This window comes from Rattus norvegicus, chromosome 9, assembly GCF_021556685.1.
Source record: "Rattus norvegicus strain SHRSP/BbbUtx chromosome 9, alternate assembly SHRSP_T2T, whole genome shotgun sequence".
In the NCBI taxonomy this organism is placed as follows: Eukaryota; Metazoa; Chordata; class Mammalia; order Rodentia; family Muridae; genus Rattus; species Rattus norvegicus.
The window spans coordinates 99,756,067-99,781,326 of NC_141542.1; the positions used below are offsets into that span (position 1 = coordinate 99,756,067).

The following is a 25,260-nucleotide window of genomic DNA, read 5'->3' on the forward strand; positions in this document are numbered from 1 at the left end:
AGGGGTTAGAAACACCAGCAGATTTGGAGAGGAAGCCAGAGAAGAGAGGATAGGGGGGAAAAAAAGAGAGACGTTTTAGTATCATTTAAGAGGAAAGAAAGATTCACAGCATGCCAGTTTTTGCACATCAGTGGCTAAATGGGCATGGTCTAGCAAATACTTTACAATTCAGCAAAGGGTCTAGGGAGTCCAGACATTTGCTTGTATGCCATCTGACTTTGGTTGGCTTGGGTCACAATGGATTTGTCCTTGTTCATCACACCTTCATTCATCAGAAATCGCTTTCATTTTGCAGGTAAGAACTTCAGGCCTTCCCGACTCTTGTTATATGCACTCTCCCCGCCCCAACTGTATTTTAAGAGACTAATAAGGCAATATATCATTTTACACATTTATTCTTTGAAAGATGTAGTTAAGGTTTGCATGTAATGAATGTGTGTAAGCTCAAGTTACTTTTGGAATGCAAATTAATAGTATATGGCTTTAAATCTCAGTACCATGACATTACTGTAACTATGAAGGGAAAATACATATGGCTATAAGTATCTTTCCAGCCTAGCTGGAGGTGAAAAGAAACTGTCAGTAAAATAATATTTATCTTATTGCCTCATAGCCACTGGTAACTCATTAGAATACAAAGCAATTTTATTTTGGGAGTGAAGCTAGCAAAGCCATACCAGAGACCTCACAGCAGGAAACCCTGGTGTGGGACAGAGAGAGACAAATATGGATGAGTGACCATCTTTGGTGAGATGAAAATACCTTCATTTACTCTTGTAGGATGTTTTAATGGAGCATAGAATTTTAAACTAGCAATTATTCTTTTTGACACATTCAAAATATCACCTGTTTGCTTTGATGAAGTTGGCCATCAATCTAACTGTTGCTTTTGAAGTTTTAAGGTCACAGATCTTTTTTACTGACTCTGACTTAAAAAGATCTTTTAAATATGTGCTTAGTCTGATGGTACTTGCTCATAAGTCCTTTTTATACCGTTTGTTCTTCTGTTCTTTTGATAAGTTTCAAATATTTATTGGTACGTTTCAAGTATTTATTAACATGGTAAAGCTATGGATTATCAGGTAAAAGAGTACTTGTTTCTCTTACAGAAGACCTGCATTTGCTTCCTAGCACCCAGATAGTACCTCACAACCATCTATAACTCCACTTCCAGATGATCAACACCCTGTAATGAACTGGGCAAGCAGCAAGAAGATATATGTTACCAATACACACACAGGCAGGTAAAGAAGTATCAGCAATTTTAGTTGTTGGGAAAAAATGATTCATTAATGACTTTGAAAAAATTGGGGGTAGGGGGCAGGGACATCCTCATGGAAGCAGGTGTTGGGAGGATGTATGGGATGGGGAACAGTCAGAGGGTGGACCAGGAGGGGGATAAAATCTGCAGTGTAAGAAAAAAGATTAAATAAAATTATATATATATAAATAAAATTATATAATTCACAGGCATTTAACAGTTACCTGATCATGTCAGAAAGGACATAACTAGAAAGAACAACAGTGCCAGCAGGCTGTAAGGTTGGAAAAAAATGTCAGATGAAGGAGAGTGAGGAATATTTATGACCAGAGAGCAAAAAAGAGAGACTTAGCTTGTTGACTAAAAATTTTTCAGAGATAATAGTGGTGCAACAAGGAAGGCAACAGTCACAATCTAGCCTAAAGTTACAGCAGCATCATACCATAACACTAAGCTCTAACAAAAACAATAACGTCAGCAGCAAGGTTAGTCACCATCTAGATTAAGAAGTGGTTTTATGTAGCTTAAGTATTCTCTATCAGAATTACTTAGGATCAGAAACATTTTGGTATTTAGATATTTTTTGGGGGATTAGAATATCTGCATACACCTAATGTCTGATCTTAGACATAGGTCCCTAACCTAAACCAGGGTTTGTTTGCTTTGTGTAGAACTAGTACACACAGCCTAAAGGTAGCATTATACAAAATTTTCAGTGTTCCTGATTTCAACTGCAACTGCCACATGTGGTCAAACATCAGCTATCCCCTTGTGGTAGCTTGTCAGTACTCGAAAGTTTTGGGCACTGAAGTCTAGGATTTGCATTTATAATCTGGGCAACCTCGTCTTGCATGCCAAATTTGAAAAGTCAGTCAGTTCATTTCCATTTTACAAGAAGATTTTTGGCAGTGGTAGTCCCACAGCTCATATTTTTATTATTTTTCCATTTATTTATGTATTCATTCATTCATTCACTTTATATCCTGATCATTGCCCCCTACCCTACCTTAGATTTTTAAATGTGAGCCTTTTCAAATAATATTCTGCATTGTTCCTTAAAATCAAATAACTGTCAGAGTATGCACCATAGTTTTAGTTTGAAAAGTATACCTTGCATATATATATATATATATATATATATATATATATATATATATATGTAGCACATAGCATATTTCTTCTAAAATAAAGCAGGCAATTCCAATCGACTGGGACTCATGGGGGCTCACAGAGATCAGGGAACATGTACGGGTCTGATCTAGGTCTTCCGCATACGCCATGGCTGAGTAACTAGGTGTTCTTGTTGGATTTCTTACAGAGGGAGTAGGGGCTCTCTCTGACTTTTTGCCTGTTTGTTGGACTCTCCTCCTCCTACTGGTTTGCCTTGTCCAGCCTTGAGGTGATGGTATGTGCCTGGTCTTATTGTAGTTTGTTATGCTTTGTTGGGTTGACATCCCTGGGAGGCCTGCTTTGTTCTGAGGAGAGGCAAAGGTAGGTGCATAGAATGGAGAGGGGTGGGGGTGGGAAGAGAGACCCAGGAGAGGTAATGGAGGAGAAACTATAATCTGGATATAATATGTGAAAGAAAATTTTAAAAAATCAAATAAAGTAGGCCCTTAAAACATCAGGTAAAGAAATACAGGATGTGAATTTATTGGCAATGTTATTAAATCTTAATTTGCTTGTTAAAAATTTAATATGACACTACATAGTTTGATTTTACTGGGGTGTTGCTATATGTCACAGACATGGAATGGAGTGGATGGTACTTTATGCAGGATCTAAATAGCTTTCAGCACAAAGGAATTTTACACTAATAGAGATTGAATAGCACACGCCTGTGCTGGAGGAGGAAACCAAGAGGTAGCTCTTACTGCAATCCTACTCTCACACTTGGTTTACAAAGCAACTTCAAACCATCAGAATTGACCATTAAGTACAAAAAATGTGGGAAAGAATAAAATCTTTCATTTGCCTTACAGAAGCTTTGCAGTTTTATGAGGTCCCATTTGTGTATTCTTGATCTTAGACCATAAGCCATTGGTGTTCTGTTTAGGAAAATTTCCCCTGTGCCTATGTGTTCAAGTCCCTTCCTCACTTTCTCTTCTATTAGTTTGAGCATATCTGGTTTTATGTGGAAGTCTTTGATCCAATTGAACTTGAGTTTTGTACAAGGAGATAAGAATGGGTTAATTTGCATTCTTCTGTGTGTTAACCTCCAGTTGAACCAGCACCATTTGTTGAAAATGCTGTCTTTTGCCATTGGATAGTTTTAGCTCTTTTGTGAATGATCAAGTGACCATAGGTGTGTGGGTTCATGTCTGGGTCTTCAATTCTATTCCATTGATCTACCTGCCTGTCTCTTTACCAATACCATACAATTTTTTATCACTATTGCTTTGTAATACTACTTGAGGTCAGGGATGGTGATTCCCCCAGAAGTTCTTTTATTTTTGAGAATAGTTTTTGCTATCTTGGGTTTTTTGTTTTTCTAAATGAATCTGCACATTACTCTTTCTAATTCTATGAAGAATTGAGTTGGAATTTTGATGGGGATTGCATTGATTCTGTAGATTGCTTTTGGCAAGATGGCCACTTTTTCTATATTAATCCTGCCAATCCATGAACATGGAAATTAGTCTGGTGGTTCCTCAGAAAATTGGACATAGTACTACCTGAGGACCAAGCTGTACCACTCCTGGGCATACACCCAAATGATGTTCCAACATATAACAAGAACACATGCTCCACTATGTTCATAGCAGCCTTATTTATAATAGCCAGAAGCTGGAAAGAACCCAGATGTCCTTCAACAGAGGAATGGATACTGAAAATTGTGGTACATTTATACAATAGAGTACTAGTCAGCTATTAAAAACAATGACTTCATAAAATTCTTAGGTAAATGGCTGGAACTAGAAAATATCTTCCTGAGTGAGGTAACTCAGTCACAAAAGAACCCACATGGTATGCACTCACTGATAAGTGGATATTAGCTCAAAAGCTTGGAATACCTAAGAAAAAATTCACAGATCTTATGAAGCTCAAGAAGAAGGAAGATCAAAGTGTGAATGCTTCATTCCTTCTTATAATGGAGAAAAATACTCACAGAAGGAAATACAGGGACAAAGATTGGAGCAGGGACTGAAGGAAAGGCCATCCGGAGACTTTCCCACCTGGGAATCCATCCCATGTGCAGTCAACAAACCCAGTCACTATTGCCAATGCCAAGAAGTGCTGACAGGAGACTGATATGGGTGTCTCCTGAGAGGCTCTGCCAGAATGTTACTGATACAGATGAGGATGGTTGCAGCTAACCATTGGACTGAACAAGAGGGCCCCCAATGGAGGAATTAGAGAAAAGACTGAAGGAGCTAAAGGGGTTTTGCAACCCCATAGAAAGAACAACAGTATCAACCAACCAAACCCCACCTGAGCTCCCAGGGACTTAAACACCAACCAATGAGTACACATGGAGGGACCCATGACTGCAGCCACATATGTGGCCTAGGATGGCATTGTCCACCATCAATGAGAGGAAAAGCCCTTGGTCCTGTGAAGGCTCATTTCCCCAATGTAGGGTAATGCCAGGGCGTTGAGGTTGAAGTGGGTGGGTGGGAATGGGAGCTTCCTCACAGAAGCAGGGGGAGGTGTGAGAGGGCATGGGAAGGGGAAAGGGGAGAAGATTTGAAGTGTAAATACATAAAATATTCAAGAAAAATAAAATTATAATTAAAAAATTCTCATTGGAGTCCTAAAGTCTAATGTTTAGGTGCATGAAGCTGACACAGAGAAAAATACATCTACATTTTCACAAAGTGTGGGAGCAAAATTACTCCCATTCTCAAATTGTAAAGAATGTCTATATTTTAGTATCTAATTAGTCTTCTAACTGTGTATCTGAAGGAAAAAAATCTTAAATAAAATAATAAAACTTTTTGTTGGGTTACTACTGACTAAATTATATTTTGACACATGTGAATAAGTCACTTTAAAGCTATCTTACAAGTTTTACTACTTAGCCTAACTGTGAAGACCTTTAAAACAGTATCTGAAAAAAATATCTGGTGACATTACTTCTTTCTGAGCGCATTTATTCCTAATAACAATGCCATTCCCTGTGTACCACCCGTCATTATCCTGGTATTCAATTACAGTTTTCTATCCCACTTACTGTCAATGATTGTGGGCTCCCTGGCATGGCTTTCTAATTGTGTCTAACAGCACATGCTCTCTTACAGAAGCTGAACCGGAAGCCAGGAGACAGGCGCCTCCATCAAAGGTTAACTGAATACCTTTGCCATTTATTCAGCTGTCTTGTTTCTAAGATAAGAATGAACTGAGTTAGTCTTCTCTTGCTTTCTAAATGTAAATAATGAGAAAAAAGTAACTGACATACAGGTTCTTATACATCTATGGCTTCATACACTTCTTATTCATAGAAAACTGGTATTATGGCCTGTATGAAACATATCAACAGAAAAAAAAATGCTCTCTAAAGAGACTTCAAAATGTACAGCATATAAATGTCCATGTTAGATTTTTATAACTTTATACACTCCCAAATAACTAAGGTTTGGGAAACCTTAAGCTTTTCTTGGAGACTGCATTTCATCTTCTCCAGAGAAAGCAGAGCACGGAATTTTACCGAGGCTGAGAGAGAGCATGTTTCCTAATTATTAGGACAATAGGGCCATTGGCGCAGCAGGGCTGTGTTGCTGCCTCATTAAATGCTGCTGGGAAGACTGAGCTGAGAGCAGAAAGGGAGCAAACCCAGGCACGGCGGTTACATAAAGACTGTCTTGCTCCTAAGGAGCTTCAGACACACTTGTCTCCATGCATAAAATATGGTCAGAGAGCCATGACGGATTTCCAAGAGAAATCCTGCGAAGCTAATATTTCTTGCAAATAATATTTGTAAACAAATGGGGCTTTCACGGGGATTACGTAGGAGGAGTGAAGTCTCAGAGTGTAGAAGTCCTCCTTCATTGTGGCTCAGGGAGGAAACAGCAGGTTGTGGGTTTATTAGCTGGTTCTAGGCGGTGTGGAATGGACTGTGTCCTATATAGAAGAGCTTGGTGGTGAGAAATGTTTTCCCTTGGGATGGATTATTTAAGCTAACATGTGCCACCCAGGAGAACAGGATGTTTTCTTTTTCACCTACTTTGAGATGAGAGTAGTACTTGACAGGTTAGATGCCTGCACTGGTTTCCCTGAAGCCTGATGCGTGTATCTCAACTGTAGCTATGATCCAATTACAGGACGTAGACAAAGATGCTGCCATTATCTGGATCACTAGCGTTTAAAGGCAGGGTCCCTTGAATGGTACTCTGGAAGAGGCCTTGTGACATTTAGTTGGCATAGTGGGAATCTTTAAGTCATGAAGGAGTTTTTTTGTAGTGTCTTTTTCACCTTTCCTCTTTCGTTTCCTGGCAGCTGTGGGGAACATGTGATTTTCTGCTGTGATATAGGGAAAGTTTCCAAAGGTGGGTGGTTCAATCAATCATGAAAAGATAATTTAAAAGTCTGGTCATGAGTGACCATTTTCCTTCCCTTCCTTCCTTCCTTCCTTCCTTCCTTCCTTCCTTCCTTCCTTTTTTCTTTTCTTTCTTTCTTTCTTTCTTCTTTGCTTTCTTTCTTTTTCTTTCTTCTTTGCTTTCTTTCTTTCTTTTTCTTTCTTTCTTTCTTCTTTGCTTTCTTTCTTTCTTTTTTCTTTCTTTCTTTCTTCTTTCTTTCTTTCTTTCTCTCAAAACTCGTTTATCTCAGGCTTTTGTTATAGCAGCAGAAAGCCGACTAAAACAGCAACTGGGAGGGTGCTTTATTGGTATTAGATTTTTCTGGTGCCTCCTATGTGTTTGGTTGAATGGCTTCTTTTTTAAAAAGATATTTTATTTATTTACATTTCAAATGTTATCTCCTATCTCCCCTCCCTTTGTTTCTGTGAGGGTGCTCTCTTACTTACCTCCTTGCCCTGGCATTCCCCTACACTGAGGCATCATCAAGCTTTCATAGGACCAAGGGCCTCCCCTCCCATTAAGGTCTTACAGGGACATCCTCTGTTACATATGTAGCTGGAGCCATGGGTCACTCCATGTGTACTCTTTGGTTGGTTGTTTAGTTCCCCACACTTTCTCTCCATATTTCCTTCTGTGAATATTTTGTTCCCCTTTCTAAGAGGGACTGAAACATCCACACTTTGGTCTTCCTTTTTCTTGAGCTTCATGTGCTCTGTGAACTGTATCTTGTGTATTCTGTGGTATTAGCTTTTGGGCTAATATCCACTTATCAGTGAGTGCATACCATGTATGTTCTTTTGTGATTGGGCTACCTCACTCAGGGTGATATTTTCTAGTTCCATCCATTTGCCTAAAAGTTTCATGAAGTCATTGTTTTTAATAGCTGAGTAATATTCCATTGTGTAGATGTACCACATTTTCAGTGCCCATTCCTCTGTTGAAGGGCATCTGGGTTCTTTCCAGCTTCTGGCTATTATAAATAAGGCTGCTATGAACATAGTAGAACATGTGTCCTTGTTACTGTACATGTTATTGCTACAAGCCCAAATGGGAATGAGGCAGAATTTAAGTTACTAATCTGCCATGGCTTCCTGTCATGTGAGTGGTTCAGAGTTGCTCATTTTCTTTGGTAGTATTTTTTAGGAATTTTCTTTCTTTCTTTCTTTCTTTCTTTCTTTCTTTCTTTCTTTCTTTCTTTCTTTTTGTCGTGATTCAACAGTCCAAGTGAAACTTCTTTAACAATTTGTTAATAAGTCCATTGGTCAATTTCCCAGCACAATGAGCACAAAAAACACAATCCTTCTGAGCAATTAGAAAACCACGCGCAGATCTTCTTAGTCCTTCTTCGTCCTTCATCTAACGGCTACTAACAGCCAAGTATTGTGCAGGATGCTCGTGATAGTCCAGCAAACCACGGGGAGCCAATTCCGGCCTCATGAATTGATATAATATTGAATAAAAAAGGCCTAGAAGCTACACACCAGAGTGAAATATAAGGAATGTGGAGTTCTATGCCATTATAAAAGAGTATTGATTTCTTTTGCACACACATAGTGAGACTCAGGTCAGGACATACGGAGGGTATTAAATTCACTTGAACGATCATAGAATTCCTTCCTTCCTTCCTTCCTTCCTTCCTTCCTTCCTTCCTTCCTTCCTGAGTGCTCTGTCTGCATGTACACCTGCCTGCCAGAAGAGGGCATTAGATTTCTTTATAGATGTTTATGAGCCACCATCTGGTTGCTGGGAATTGAACCTAGGACTTATGGAAAAGCAACCAGTGCTCTTAACCACTGAACCATTTCACTGGAGCCCATAGAATGCCATCTTAGACTAGGGAACCCAATTCTGTATCTTCCTTCCTCCATCCCCTCCCCCACACTCCCACCCTGGCCCTGGCCCATTATACAGCACTACCCAGATCTATGGCCACAAACTGGTGTGTATTGAATATCGTGGAAACACAAATCATGTATACCTGGATATGTAAGTTTTTCACCCACAGCTTCAAACAATACAAGACAAAACTAGTAACCCAGACACAAACAAGGCAGGGTCTAGATAGTGAAAGCAGACTGAAGCAGCTGGATAATTAGCAATGGAACAGCTGCTACTCACCTACGCTATTTTTGTTTTTTAAACAGAAATTGCTTCGAGAGGAATTATGTGTCCATTTGGTCCGATGCAGGTGTTTTTATTGCTGTGGGATGAGGGGTGATAATATTTTAGACTGTAAGCACTGAAGCCTGGAGGGTACTACTGTAGTCTGATTGTTTAACAGTTGCTGTGAAAACTATTTCTGCAGAGCATTGGGAAAAAAAATCAACAAAAGTGACACTGCATATTTTCACAGATAATTTAGATGACCACAGAAGGGCAGTGGATATCTTGTCTAAGTTGAATAATTGTGATATTTAAAGGGAAAAGAACAGCAGCAATGAAACTAGGCATCAAATTTTAATTAGAGTTGGGTTTTGCATTAAGCATAGTTGTGTAGCCTGCTGCACTGGGCTTAAGACCAATGTGGAAATGCCAGGGGGACAGCAGCATGTCAGACACGGTGTAGCTAATTATGATGGATAAGCTTGCAAAAGGCCAGGAAGTCTGCAGCAGGGTGATCAACACACACAGACTTGTTTATTATGGGACAATTATCTAGAGAATTTAATCAGCAGTGCTGAGCAGTGTTGACCGTAAATCTAAACAATTTCTGCCCACTGTTCAAACTGTCTACTAATAGTTTTCATCTGCTTTTCTCTTTCTCACACTTGAGGGCAAAATGTGAAAGCATACACAGATACACACAGACACACACACATATCACACTATACCATATATATCAAACACACACCATACACATCACATACATATAACACACACACATACACACACACATACACACCACACCATAAACATCAAACAGGCAGATACAATACACAGACACACACAAAGACACAAAACACACACATGCCACACCACACACACAGATATAACACACACAGACACACAAAGACATGTAACACACAAACATGCACCATCACCATCACCACACACATATAAACACACGTACCCACATACAGAACACACATAAAACATTACATACACCAAACACAGACACACCATACAAACACACACATACACCACGCACACACAGAGGCACACACATACACACATAGAGACACACACAATTGCAATTGAGATTTACCTCTTCAGTACTATCTCTGTGATTTTATTCTATATAAGAAGGCCAAGAGACCAATTACAACCAGATATTGTAGAAGCGGTTAAAGTGGCCAAGAGTTGGCAGTATTCTAGTGTCATCAATTTATCCTAAGGATCTGATCTCTCAATTTGATACTTTCAATCTAGAATCATATTTCCACTCTCATCACCCTACTTCTCCATGAGCTTTAGAATTGATCTACAGCTGCTACTCAGACACAGGCACTTTTTTTGTTATCAATTGAAATTCAACTTACCTTCATCTGATCTGCTTTTTCCCCTTCCCCCATGGAGGAATTTAGTTTAATTTTGTTTGTTGTTAAAAGCAAGCCCACATGTTCCAAACCAAAGACAGTTGGATTTATTTTCCAACCCTTTTATCTTGAATATTTACTTCGTTATGAAAATCTTTCAGTATTGTAGAGTATGATTTGCTTCCCATACCCTTCTTTGCATTGTCATTATTCCTGTGAACATTCAACTCCTCCTCCTCCTCTACTCTAGATGACTAAATCAAGACTGAAGCATGAAATAATGTTGGAAGGGAGGGATGAAACAGAAAGCACACATTATTTAAGCTTATCAAAATGGGGAGGGAGACCAGAACGAAGTCTAAACTCAACTTTGCCAGATCAGGAGAGTTTCTTAATAGCAGTACTGAGTAGAGGGCTTGCTCAGGAGTCATATAGAAAGAGAAAACACATTTTCCTACACTTCCATAAGCTGACCTAGTTTTACAGTTTGGTATGAGGTACCCACATATATCAGCTTCCTGCTTTCCCACAGATACTCAGAGATGGAAGCTAGCATATCTCTCTCTCTCTCCCCTCCTGCCCTGCTTCCCTCCCTCCCCCCCCCCCACCCCCTCCGTTCACATTTCAAAGAGATGGCTTCTTGGTCCTTCAGGAAGACAGTTCTGTTTTGTAAACTGCCAAGAGACTTTGCTCAAAAGATCAGAGACTGAATCACAAATTACAAAAACAAATTCTAAAGACATTACTCTAGGAAATTTAGAGTTCTTGGACTATGTAACATCAACAACAACAACAAAAAACCCCATGTTATAGTTGCTTTGAGAGTCAAACTAAGACTTTTTTCTTAGCCAATAGCTCACAGGGCCTTCCTCCCTTCTTCTCCATTCTTATTTCATATTACAAGGACTAAAGACTACGCTCTTGTGCTATTTTTGCTACATTGGTACCACTATTTCCTTATATGATAGCCTTTAAATCAGCAGTTCTCAACGTGTGTGCCATGACCCTTTTGATCATGGAATGACCCTTTTGCAGGGTTGCCTGAGACCATTAGCAAACACAGATATTTATCTTACAATTAATAACAGTAGCAAAATTACAGTTATGAAGCAGCAATGAAAATAATTTTATGGTTGGGAGGTCAGCAGAGCATGAAGAACTGTATTAAAGAGTCATAGCATTAGGGATATTGAGAACCACTGCTTTTAATAGTCTGTGTATAAATATACACATATAATTTCCATGACATTCTCTCATGTAGTGCGACAATACAGCCTCCAAGAGCTAAAGAGCATCTAACCAAAACCCTAACACCAGGCATGAGATTTCTCTTTTGAGTTTTTGGCTAGACTTGCTCAAGAGACTTCCAAAACATGACAGACTACCTATTACCTCTTGTTGCCTCCCAAAGATGGTAGGTGAGTTGCAATTGCTAAAGACACCAAGCACTTCACAAACAGGGCCCAGAGACACGTGAGCAGGAAATAGGCTGAATGACTCCGCCCTGAGGACTAGCCTTCATGGTACCAGAAAGCGTCCTGCAAGCTTTCAAAAGAGAAAAGGCATTCCTATCTCGGTATGATGCTTATGAACTACATCAATGGGAGGACATTAAGTTGGCTTAATCTCAGAACAAGAATTTTCACCCAGGACTTGCATTTCATCATCAGAGAACCAGGAAAACGTCATGAGAGATTTTTCCCTAAAGGACAGATGCATAAGACATTAAAGCATGCTTAGAAAGTGCTCTCGATTATGATGTTTAATTGTGTGGCCATAGTGGGTTCCATGCTTTTGTGTTAAGGATTTTATAATTAGTTAAAATGCCTCGTTCACTGGGTTACAGGTATGGTGCTAAATATAGAAATGTTAGGGTTTTAGCACATGTTCCTTCAGGAATATATCTTATGAACAACAATGGTGGCCTTGTGGAAGAGGTCAATAGAAGTCAGAAAATCCTTAGAAATATTTAGAACATTCAATTTTGGTCAATGGTATTTGTAGTTTATTCATACTCTTCTTTATGAACCAAGTCTTGAATTGTTTAGAGTCCATCCCTAACCTAGGCTGTCATTGTCTGTATCTAAACAGAGGACTCTAAACAAGGAGACCCAAAACAGAGACGCCTTGCATGCTTGCCATTCTGTTATGGATGCATTAACAATTCAAAGTACTAAGTAGGATAATGCTGGTGACTTCATGATACAGGGGATAATTTGTAGAAAGTTCTCTTTTACATTTGAATTACACTCAGTCAAATCAATTAGATCTGTATGCATGACTCTTTAATCATAAGTTTTATCTTTATTTCAACTTTAACAAGACTGTCAGTTTGGCCACTTTTATTACATTTTATTTGTGCAGCCATTCAAATCTGTAATATTTAGTGGAAAAGGTTTGATGAAGTTAATTCTTTCTTGTTACTGTCAATTGCAAGGAGTGGAAAAGCACACATGTAATGCATCTTGCTATAGTAATCTGATCTCAAAAGGGGATGAGACAGCCAAAGCACAGAGGTTGGTAGGGAAGTCAGCCCTACTTAGAGAAAGTGTCATGAGGGGGTAGTGAAAACCCAGGAAAGAAAAACTTCTTGTTCCTGAAGAAGCTGAGTCACTAAATACTGCACTCCAAGTGAAACAGATCTTGATGTCCCACTTTCAAAGTGAGCAGAGGCAGCTGCCTGCCAGGGGGCGTCTGGGAATCAGCAGCCAAAACAGGAAGAGACAATAGAGAAGGTTTTACAGTAAGCTTCTTCGGAATCACACATGACCCTCGAGAGGGCAATAGCCCTTCTGTTATTAAAAGCGATAGAGAGTTCTAAGATCACAAAGAAAATACTGTTGAACATTGGGTAAATATTAAGAAAAACACTGTCATGTATGATGGCACCTTATGTATGTATGGCAGTCAACTGACCCACTCCCTATCTTACAGGCACATGTGATATGGCAGTCTTCCTGGAGAGATGCAACACACACACACACACACACACACACACACACACACACACACACACACACACCCCTAATCACCCCAGGAAGAGAGAGAGAGAGCTTATGGCAGATAAAATAGTGGTACGCAAATGTTGAAATTGGTCAACCAGTGAGGTTTTTCATTGGGTTATCAAAAGGTATACGAATGATGGGGTATTTACAAGAAACAGGAATAACTTAAGAGCGGCTACATCCCTGGAAAGCCCACCCAAACACAGGTGATGATAACCTGCAAACCTGAGGCTCTCTCCTCAGCTTACAGGCAATGCCACAGTCTGAACAAACTTGTTTGCACATTTCGGCCCCCAGTGCTGTTCACTACATTTTATGTTGTTGGAAAGGGACCTCAACGATCTTTCAAGGCAGTGTTCTCCAGGACATGGTGGTCTATATTTACTTCCTGGTATCGCTTCAAGTTTGTTCCCCTCCTTTTTCATCCAGGAGCAAGTGTTTCAATTCAGTGGAACGTGGCAGACAATTCTCCATTCGTACAATCTCAAATCATCTCTCCACTCTTCAAATCACCTCTTACTCTCTTTTATCCTCTCTTCTGTCACTTCCCCTACCATTTTTTTTCTTTTGCCCCATGGAAATGAAGCTAATACCCAGACAACTAACTGCTCATCTATAATAAGCATGAAAGGTCAGCATGCACGCAGGCGGATATAGGTATAGTCAACACCTTCCTTGTTACAAACATTGAAAACATGGTAATATGTCAACTGACATCTTGCAGAAGAATCTTCCTGGTTGCCTTCTCAATTTTTTTTGTTAGATATTACAACTGCCTGGGCATCGGTTTCCAGTGTTTCCTGATATTTTTTATATCTTGAACCAAAAAAAAAAAAAAAAAAAAGAAAAAAGAAAGAAAGAAAAGAAAAGAAAAAATGAAAGAAAAAAGAAAACTCAAATGGCCTCTAATGTCACCACTCTTGAATAGACCTGGGGATCTTGTGAGTTTTAGCAGTCTTCCCTACCTAGCTCTGCTCTCGGTGTTGTGCTGTTGAAAAGGTTTCCCAGACCAGTGTTCTTTCAACTGCAGCATAAGCTAGTAAATGAAGTCAATGTGAAGTTTAGGGCTTAATGCCATTATTTTTCCTAAAATACAGAATTGGACAAAATCACACCATGTAACTATATATCAGAAAGAAACCCAAGAACAATCTTGCCCTATACTTAGGAAGACACCTAATTCTATTCCCTAATAGGCTGTTAAACAGCAACAAAACCACTTCAGTGAGCGTGGTTCAAAGGACTTCAACAGTGCTCCATGCATAGCCTCCATGTATGTGAGTAGCCTTTGAGAATTGGATGGCTATTACTGACTCATTTGTGATATTAGAAGAACAAACGCTACTGTCTCTTCACTTTAATAAAGATGGAAAGAAAAGGAAGTGGGAAAGAGAAGAGAAAAAATGAAATAATTTCTTGTAGGATTTTGAGTGTCAAATTTTAGTTCGCTTACTGTTTATGGCAGGCATGATTGTGATTTCCCTAAGACACTTGGTGGCTAGTCCTTGGAAGCCATGAGTATGTTATATTCTAAGGCAAAGGAGGATTAAGGCTTAACATGGGATTAATTAGATGGCCTTAGTATACAAAGATTATGCTGGATTATCTAGGGTACAGTATTATTAATAGTATAAGAGGGAGGCAGAGGAGAAGGTCAGGTACCAGAGGTCAAGAGTCAGAGGGATATTATAGACTCCCACATGTTCTATATTATATGCTAGCTTTTCAGATGGAGCTGGTAGCCACGGGGCTAGACATATAGCAGCCCATAGAAGTTGGAAGGACAGAGTTCCTTTAGGACAATCTCCAGGAAGGGATGCATCCTGCTGACATTTGCTGTCATCTCAAGCTGCACATCAGGCTTCTGAACTGTGAGGTAACAGAGATAAGTATAATCTTAAGCCTAACTGCTTTGAAAAGCAGTATAATTCCTACTTTTTAACTAATTTGAGTATCTGAAATCATGTCTCTTCTACAAAATTTAAATAACTCATTTGGCAAATTGGCTACTTGCTGTGCATTTAAAATGAAAGGAATACAGGATGTTGTTGTAGTTTGGGTAGGAAATGTCCTCCATAGAAAAATAGATTTGAACAGTTGGTACTCAGCTAGTGGAGCCATTCTGGAAGGCTGTGGAACCTTTAGAAGTACCTGGCTTTAGAGCTATCTGAGAGCAGGCCTTGAGATTTAAGAGTCTAGACAATCCCTGGCCACTCTCTGCTTCCTGGCAGATTCAAGATGACCAAGTATTTCATAATCCTTCTCCTATGCCTTCCTCAATGTGACATATAATATCTCTTTGTTATAGTGGCACTGGACACCTAAAACTATCCCTCCTGATCAACTACCTCTGACTTAGGTGGGGAACTAATGTTCCAAGCTTCTCAAAACAATATAAAATATATTTCCAAGGGATAAAAACAGCCAACAGAACTGAATAGGAGAGAAGTGTTGGCACTGTTGAAAATTAAATAGTAATGATGGTTTGAGTGGCTGCAGTGGACCAAGTGGACAGCGTGCAAACTCACAAAAACCTGTATGATGAAAGCAGGAAATTCTAAGTCAGTGAAATATTGGTCTTTGCCAATCACCAGCTGAGTCATCTCAGCTAAGGAAAGGTTGAGGTTGGAGACAAAGGAAGAAACAGACCAAGATAGAAAGTAGATTTGAAGAAAGCATCTTGAACCTGTTCTAAATTAATAATTGGCAGCAGATCATAAGATCCAAGAAGTTTAGAGACCATCACCAGGGAAATATGATAGGGATGCTATCTCACTCCTGGCTCATTATATTCAAATCGCTCTAGACAAGACAAAGAAAATCTTGAAAGTGAAGGGGACAAAAGATAGATGAGATGGAAATTAATGATGGTGCGATGACAACAGCAAAATGGAGAGAGTTGATCCAGATGAGATGCATAGCAAAGGGCTCGATACACTGCCCAGAGATAAACAGAGTAAAGCAGGCTGTGGAGGAGAAAGGAGAGAGACAAGGAGAAGCGGAAGCTGATATTTCCCATTGCTGATTTGGAGTTAACAACCTGAGAAGACAGCACCCTGGACACCACCAGGGATTGTGTCTACCATGAGATAGGTGCACTGCTCAGTGTGGTACAGTCTCCCAAGGGGAAAGGCTGTGAAGTGAACACCAAGTGACAAAGGTAACGAGGCGTGGTAGGTCTTCCGCATCCCCTCAGAGCCCCAGTTACTAAAAACACTGGCAGCTTCTAGCCCCGACATACACATCTGAGGAGGGTGTTAGAAAAGACAACCCAGGAGGAGGGCATAACCATACCAAAATATTATTTTTATATTATTTAATAATATAGTTAAAAGACATTTTAAAAAGATATTTGCATATAAGACCTGAAATGTTGAAACTGCTAGCAGGTACCAGAACCAAATACAAAAAGCCATCAATGTACTCATAGATAAAAACTCTTTGAAAAGGGCTCTAACAGCACAAATAATTATGATAATAATGGACAAATTAGATTAAATTAAATTAAATTTAAAGCCTCCAAGGCAAAGGAACAAACACCAGAATGAACAGGGCATTCTATATAGAATATTAGAAATACCTTTGTCCATATGCAGCAGATATGTTTTTAATGTTTAGAATATATAAAAACTGCAAAATGGGAATGCAGAAAACAAAATCTTGCAACCCACCAATGGGCTAATAAAATCAGCACAAATGGCTAATAAATATTTGAAAAATGGCCAGCATCTCTAGTCGTCAAAATTGGAGAATAAAACTATTTCAAGATTTCATCTCACCCCAACAAGAATGGCTAACATCCAGAAAATAAGTGATAGGAAGTGCTGGTGATGATAGAGGAAACGGTCAACACTTGTGAACTACTGGTATGATTGTAAACTTCTGTAGCCACCCTAGAAAGCCTTATGAAGATTTTTCCAACAAAGGAAAAAAGCTAAAAAGAGAACTACCATGTAATACAGGTGGTCTGGGGAGACACTTGTACATCTATCACTGTGTTATTCACAATAACTAAGAAGTGGGTCCTTACCAACCGATGAGTGGATAAAGAGAACGTGGCCAATGTAACAAAGTTACATATTACTCATCCATAAGGAGAAATAAAGTGTGAGATTTTTCAGGGAAATAAGTGGAACCAGAAATCATTTCCTAAAATGTTGTACATTCAGAAAGGCAAAAAGGTGTGTGTTTTATTTCCATATGGCTCTTAGATTTACGTGTGTGTGTGTGTGTGTGTCTGTGTGTGTGTGTGTGTGTGTGTGTGTGTGTGTGTGTGTGTGTGAAGTATGGATGATGAGACTAGAGGGGGGATCATGAAAGAAGAGGTTTTTAAAAGGAGAACAACAAAACAAAAAGCAATACAAAAACCTAGACATGGAAAGGGAATAACTGGGCCAGCTGGAGATGCGGAGGTGGTTGGGGGAGTGAAGGAGAAAGACCAAGAAAAACAAAATATGTAAGAAAATGCTACCCAAAAAACCCTTTACTGTGCACACTAACCCAAAAACTCCTCGAAAATAGCTTTCTATTTTGAACTATATGCTTAAAAAGAGTATGTTTCACAAAGTCAAGGAAAAGTAATCTTAACATTCATTGCTAACAGGTCTTCTCCACAGGAAATACTGAAGGAAGTTTTTGTTTTTTGTTGCTGTTGTTGTTATTGTTGTCGTTTGTTTGCTTGCTTGCTTTTAACAGAAGCTATGTAACACAGACAAAAGCCCAATTCTATGAGAACACATTATCCAAAACTTCAGAAGTGAAAGAAAGTGCATCAAACTTTTTCTTATTTCTGAGTATTCTAAAAGTGACTTAATAGAAATATGCCAACACACATTGTTTATGCCATTCATAAAAACAAAATACATGCCAACCAAAGGAGAGAATTTGAATGTATAATTAAACTGGGAAGGGATACATTTTAATTAAAGTACACTCTGAGTAGGGGGAGGGGTATAGGAGAGGGGGGAAACCAGGAATGGGATAACATTTGAAATGTAAATACATAAAATATCCAGTCAATAAAGAAAGAAAGTACATTCTGATTATTTAAAGGTATGTATTCTAACCTCTGCGTCATCAACTCTTGCTTTAGCAAACTATAAATAGAAAACCAGCAAAGGAGCAAGCACGGAATTATAAGCATTTCCCAATTAACCACAAATAAAGCACACCAGAGGAAAAATAAATTTATAAAGAGGGCAGATTGTACAAATAGAAAATAGCTAGCTAAATGACAGATTTCAATCTAGTCCCATCTACAGTGTTAATGTATTCGGGGAAGGCAGTAACATTGAAAGAGATTATTAGGTGGTATTTTAAAAGGTAGGTCCTAGTAGACTGTCTCAGTAAGTAACTTTAAATATGAAGATACAGACTAGAGAAAGATAAGACAGGAAAAAAATCCAGAGTATCTTATAAATATCAGTTAAAGAAAGAAGACACAACAACCACACCTAGAGGTTTTGATTTTGTTGTTGTTCGTTCATTTGTTTTTAAGTGGGATTACCAGGTAATCCCTAAACAGAGAGCCACTGTCACTCAATCCTCATACAGAAGGCTATCTCAACTCACCTCACGGTACTCTCAGGTGCTGTTACTATTCCTCTAGTCAGGTGACGAAAATAGTTCCTAGAAATCTTTTTTCCAAGATAACTGCTAGGTGGCAGGTGCTCTTAGGTGCTGGGCCACCTCCTTTGCCAAGGAGTAATCCTTTAGGCTCTTACAGTAAACTTGTTTCTCTCCACCTATGGAGGACTCTTAAAGAGAAACAACCCTGCTTCCAAGCTCAGCTCTCTTACGAACTATTTAATTCCTCTCATATAACTTGATTTTTTTTTCTGGCACGGGAGTTACCCGTTCATTCTTATACAGCCTAATTGACCATCACTGGGATAATAGAAGGGGTGACATTGTAGAAAGCTATAAACAAAAGGGACCCAGAGGATCAGTATATTTCCTGCACATGTCAGAAAATCTAGGAGGAGCCAATGAGCACCTTAGATAAGAGAGTTACTGCTGTTATTCATGAAAAGGACATGAACATTCTAATATCAAATACACTAGCATTTCTTCCTTCCTCCCTAAAATTCCACGTAGAGACCTGCCTTTCAGACAAGAGCTAGCTAGGGAAGACCTTGTGGACAAGAAGCTCTCTAAGAGTTTGACTTATAAGGTGATTATTTACCACTGATGTATACATATTTTACCAAAGGAACCACAGAGATGGAGGCCACATGCCCATGAAAGTTGCCAGCACAGTGAAACGTTGCTGGTAGACTTCATGAGTATTTATAAAGGTGTTTTGCTTAGAAATTGCTTTGAGAATTCCTGTTTCTTTACCATGTGCCCATTACTCAGAAGTACTGTTAACACTTCGAGTCTTGTATGTTTGAATAGATTCTGTACTCCTACATTCTCTTTCTACAGGCAGTTACATCTGGAGTGGTAGTTCCCTGGCTTTTATGAACTGGAGTATATCAATGCAGCTCAGAGCTGGATTTGGGAAGAAAATGTTACATTCAATGAAAAAGCATCACTAACATTCAAGGCTGCATGCGACCTTTACCCTCACCGTGCCCCGCCCCCAACACACACACACACACACACACACACACACACACACACACGAAGACTCAAAGAGTTGACTAGTGCTTCCTCAAGCTCATTGGTAAAGAGGACATAGAATGAAATTATGACCTTTATTTCTGCCTCTCTATGAATTTGAAAACCTATAAACATTAAAATATATTTAAAATTTAAACAATATATTTCATTAAAATATATTATTGGGTGGCTTTAGGTTAGTATACAGGTTGGTGTTATTTTGGTACATTAAAAAATGGTTTTTCTCCTTGGTCCTACCTATATGAGTGATGTGTTGCTGAATTAAACTTCAGGCTGGGTAAAAGACAGGACACTGACATCAATAACACCCCCACAAACATACAAACATATATGTATACACACACACACATGTACATACACATATACACACATAAACTCATATATTTCAAAATTAACTTTTGATTTCTTCTTCCTGGGCCCATATAAAAAGTATGTGATTAAAATAGGATTCAGGATGTCCAACTAAACAAAAAGGACGATTCTGTATAGTATAAAAATGTAAGTGAACATTGGGAAAGAGAATAACTCTTCAAATTCAAACTCTAGCTCAAATATGGCATAGATTAAAAAATGCCTTGTTCCTCTTCTCTTACTCTCTTGCTCAGTTGTTCTCTTCCCTCTTCCCCTTCTCTCCCCATTCCCCTCCCCACCCTGTGCTCATGGCTGTCCTCTCCTTCTCCTCCTCCTCCTCCTCCTCCTCCTCCTCCTCCTCCTCCTTTCTCCTCCTCCTCCTCCCCCTCTTCCTCTTCCTCCTCCTCCTCCTCCTCCTCCTTCTTCTCTCTCTCTCTCTCTCTGCCTTTCTCTGTCTCTACTACCCCCTCAACTCCCCTCCCCATACCCTAAATAAATTATTACAAATATTTTGTTTGTGACTTTTTTCTAAAGGCATTTGCAAGGCTTGTGCTTTAAAGATCATCTTGCATTCAGGCTGCCCCATGCGTCTAAGAATGATATCACCATAAAGGCCAGGCCAGCATTTCTTCTCTCCTATTAAAAACAACTGTGTGTTCATAGTCAACATATGAGAGAAAACAAGCCAGACTTGAAGTCAGAAGAACTTTGAGGACTCTAATTGTTATCTAGGTGGAATTCTAAATCTGGTGTTAACTTTATTTAATTTCCTTTTGCTTCAAAGTTTTTGCTAGGAAGTAAAAGTAATACCTGTTATAATTAACTCCCGGGGATGTGATGATCAAATAATCTAATATATGAGATGACGGTAAATTCTAAACGTGATTCTGCACACAGTTGCTCATGTAGATGGCATTGACTTGTGTCTGTAAAGGGTAACTGTCATGCAGGAATAGCAGCTACAAGACTCACTTAGAGTCTTGTTCTAAACACCTAATTATGTGATTTAGTAAAATGAACCTCACAAAATAAATGTGAAGAAATGCTCCCAAAACTTTTAGCTGTAAGAGGAGCCAAACCAAACCAAAAGCCTTCATTTTCTTTTTTAACATTTTATTTCTACCAGAACTCTAGCCAGAAAAGAACATGAAATTCTGGGTTTATACTGCATCTGCTGCAAGGATATTGATTTCTCTAGTGCTCGCTTTCCTTCCTGGAGACATTGTCTGGCTTCTCTTGGCAGAAGTTTTTAAAAGTCTTTAATCCACTACATACAACTTACTGCATATTTGAAAACTAAAATCATCACAGTCAAAATAAGGTGAAACCTTTGCAAATACAAGGTTCATAGATTGCGTCTCATGGAACTGTCAACATTTCATTGCTGAAGACCCGTGTTTTAAAGTTACCAAATTATTATTCTAATTCTGTTTTGAGATCACGTACCACAGAGTATTGCTTGATTAGTGTTCCACTTATATTCCTTTAGCTGAAATCATCAAAAAGTAAAAAAATTCTAACAGCACCAAGTTCCATAATTAACTCGCTGTTTTGTGAGATCTTGTCTTTTTCTCTGTGCATTACTAAATATAAGTCTAAAATATTCTATCTCGCTTGAAAGAAATGCTGTTATTTTAATCACTGACTTAACTTTTTTACATACTGAGAATGTTTCTGATTTGTACAATACATGCTCGATCAATAAATTTGTCATTACTTGATCATTTTGCCATTTTCTTAAAGACATTTGTGTAGAATATCCAGTCATCAGTTCTTCTAAACTCAGGCTTGCCTAAGTAAGTCTGGTGATTAATACAGGCACAAGTTCAAATTCTAATTCTGCTTTTGCATATATACAAAGTTAATTCCAATGGCCTCCCATGGGATCTGATGGGAGAGAAGTTGTGATTCTTACTTGCACTAAAGTAAAAAACAAACTAAGATTGTACAATAGATTAGACTATTATTCTTGCTTAGGGGAAAGGTGAAGTTTCTTGGTAAGTGGTAATTGGAAGGTTCATTTCTGGAAATAAGCTATCAAGATTCAGATATGGGCCTTCAATTAGTTGTTTGCTCTTTGTAAAGACACTTTTGGCACCACCCCACAAAAGACCTTAATAAATTACTGGAATGGCTTATTTCTAATACTTTAGAAAATGTTCCAGGATTAGAAGGAAATTGAGTCAGGACTGAACCACACTCATGACAGTCTGAAAAGGTGGATTTAAAGTAAGCAATTCGTTGGGGCTGGGGATTTAGCTCAGTGGTAGAGCGCTTACCTAGGAAGCGCAAGGGCCTGGGTTCGGTCCCCAGCTCCGAGAAAAAGAACCAAATAAATAAATAAATAAAGTAAGCAATTCGTTATAAAAAGCACTTTTTTTTAAATTAAGGGACTACTTAGTTCTTCATTTCAGTTTGTAGAAATGGGGGTAGAAACTAAGGACAGGACTTAGGGCCTCAAGCAAGCAAGGATGGAGCTTTATAAATGAGTCGTATCCCTAGCCCTCGACACTTCAATTCTAAGGACCATTTCTCCAGGCAGTAAAGAGCAGACCTCTAATGTGCTCGACTTTTAAAACGTTATACCTTTACCTAAAATCAACAACAGTGGTTATTCTTTAAGCTTTTAAGAATCTTCCCTCCCGTAGCACTTACTTGCTTTTCCAGACATGAGACTGAAGTAGAGACTCAGTGATCATTAGTCTCCCTTGAGCCAGAGTGTTAGAGACTCAGTTAAGAGCCGCTCCAGGCACTGTGTAGAAACCTCAAATCTCTTCTCTAGATTCAGAGGTGGGTGATGGATGGGAAGCTGGGAAGGCTAGTTCTGTCACACAACATAAACGCTTGTGTCTGTAGATGGCAGGCTCTGATCCTTTGAAAGGCAATACTAACCTCCTCTACCCTCAGCCTTATCCCAGCTCTCTATCTTGGCTACTGTCTGTGAGCCTTAGCCTGTGAGTACTGGGTCTTCCTGTGTTTCAATGCAATCCAAGAATTCTCTAGCTCGGCTTGTTTATTTCAGTGCCTGACAGTGTCAGCTGTTAACTACCTTCGTTTTTTTTGGGTCGGTTGGGGTGGGGTGAGGCGGGGTGGAGGGATAGGAAGTAAGAGTTTACAAGATTAGCCCTGAGCCCCAGGTGAGGAAAGGGGCTGTGATGGATCTCAGGCTGCGTGCAGCATTCAACAGTGCCAGGAGCCCTAGGTGTGAACTGTGTGAATGTTCAGCTCCATGCTGGGCGGAGAGCACAAAGGGCTCAAAGCTACCTGCTCAGCTGGGCGGCACCTGAGAGACAGCCTCAGTTCCACCCTGAGGTTTTTAGGGAGAACAACAAAAATCATAGACTATTGAATTCTCCAGTTGGGTCTGGAGGGGAGCAAACAGAAGCAAAGAGAGGAAATAGAAGATCAAACAAACAAACAAACAAACACAAAAATACCCAAACAAATAAAAAACCCATTGTACCGGTGTCTCTCCTGTGGCTGCACTTACCTGCCTGAGGAGGGGACACAGACACTAGGTGGAACTAGTGCTTCAGAGACGCTGAAGGACCAAGGAGGTCTCCTTTGCTCGGGATTACAGGTGGATTCAGGTTAGGTGTCAGTGAGAGATCTAAGAGATCTCCCCCTCCCCAAGCCTAAGCCAAGCTCACCCTAAAGCCCCAAACACTAATCCAGGTTAAGGTCAACAGAACTGGAGCTAAATCGACTTTGGTCTTGATTCCTCAGGTTCTCCACCTTGGAAAGCATTTCCAAGCCAAGGCGCAAAACTGCTCCAGGTAATGCACACGAACAGTCCGGTCCCCAGGTACCTCCCTGGGCAGAGGAGACCTCAACCACCCAGCCTTAGAAGCAGGCACCTGGCTGTCCTCCACCGGGTGCAGCTCCAACACACAGGCCCCACCCAGTCGGGCGCCCAGTGGGGTAGCCAACAGGGACCAACCACCACCCCCCTCAAGCCCCCAACCCCCCAAGAGGATCCCAAGGCTCAGTAGTGCAGGGACTTGACTTCTCCGTGGGAATTTCTAAGGAGAGTAAAGACTGGAAAGCAACTTTGCCTATGATCTCTAGTGCCCAGCGGAGTTTGCGAGACATCTCATTAGGCATATGGAGAAGCGAGTCTTACCTTTGCACAGAAAGCCGGGAGTTGACATCCATGGTTGATCGCGGGCAGAGAAAAGCCGACAGTGCAGGTGAAGGCTAAGAAGCCTGAGCGCCCTGCACGAGGACAGAGACGTGCAGGCTTGAGCAGCGGTGGCTGAGACCCGCAGCGGAGATTGATGCTCGCTCCTCCCTGGCCACCGAGCGCTGCGGGAGATGTCCTGGTGGCGCCTCCTGTGGTCTGCTCAGATCTTGAAGACTGCTGGCTGGACTTGACCCTTCAGCTTAATTCCCGCCTCCCTCCCAGGTCTCCAGGGAACTGACTTCTGTGCCTTTCACTGTGGCTCCCTGCTCACTCCCCTCCCCTTAGTCCAGTCCCGCCCCTTGCTTTCTCTGGCGAACACTAGGACGAATCCCTGAAGTAGTTCATCCACTTAGCTGCAGTCACAGCTCACTTCTGGCAGTTCTGGCTTCCCGCTGCCCCTACTGGTGTGCACACGTCCCCTGGAAGACCCTCTATTTGCCCTCTACAACAAAACGGGAGGTATAGGCGTGGTCACTTGTGCCAGTGTATCCAGCTCTTTTGCTTTCCTCTAAGCATCCTGTCCTGTTTTAACTCTCCTGGGGCTTCATGTAACTCATTTTCCTCGGATGGGACTCTGCCCGTCTCTCACCTGTTTGACCCTATGAGCAGAAAAAGGTTTCGAAACTCGCAACAGTGGCCATCCTTCGGAGGCAGCATTCGGAACCCGAAAGCAAACATTAGGGATGCTCTGTTGTCTGCTCAGCATCTCTTTGGGCAGAAACAGCCTTTATTTTCTTTAAAAAAGAAAGAAAGAAAGAAAGACACTGGTGGTAGCAGCTGTTAAGAAGAGGGCATAGAACATCCTGCCCTTCCTTTTCTAATCGAAAAGCAAACTAAAAATGAA

At 40.1% G+C, this 25,260-nt stretch overlaps 1 protein-coding gene across 4 annotated transcripts in view; it reads right to left on the reverse strand.

The window, feature by feature from the left end:
• The window catches only part of Sphkap (SPHK1 interactor, AKAP domain containing), a 148,247-nt gene extending 123,516 nt beyond the window's left edge, over positions 1 to 24,731 (reverse strand). For 2 of the 4 annotated variants that reach the window (NM_001395141.1, NM_001395142.1), the window contains exon 1: positions 24,357 to 24,611. In NM_001395141.1, coding sequence (NP_001382070.1) covers positions 24,357 to 24,384 — 28 coding nt within the window. In that variant the 5' untranslated portion in view covers positions 24,385 to 24,611. Of the gene's footprint in view, positions 1 to 24,356 lie in introns of all 4 variants that reach the window. The other 2 variants (XM_087566342.1, XM_087566341.1) reach the window with 1 other exon arrangement.
• Between the last annotated feature and the right edge of the window lie 529 nt (positions 24,732 to 25,260).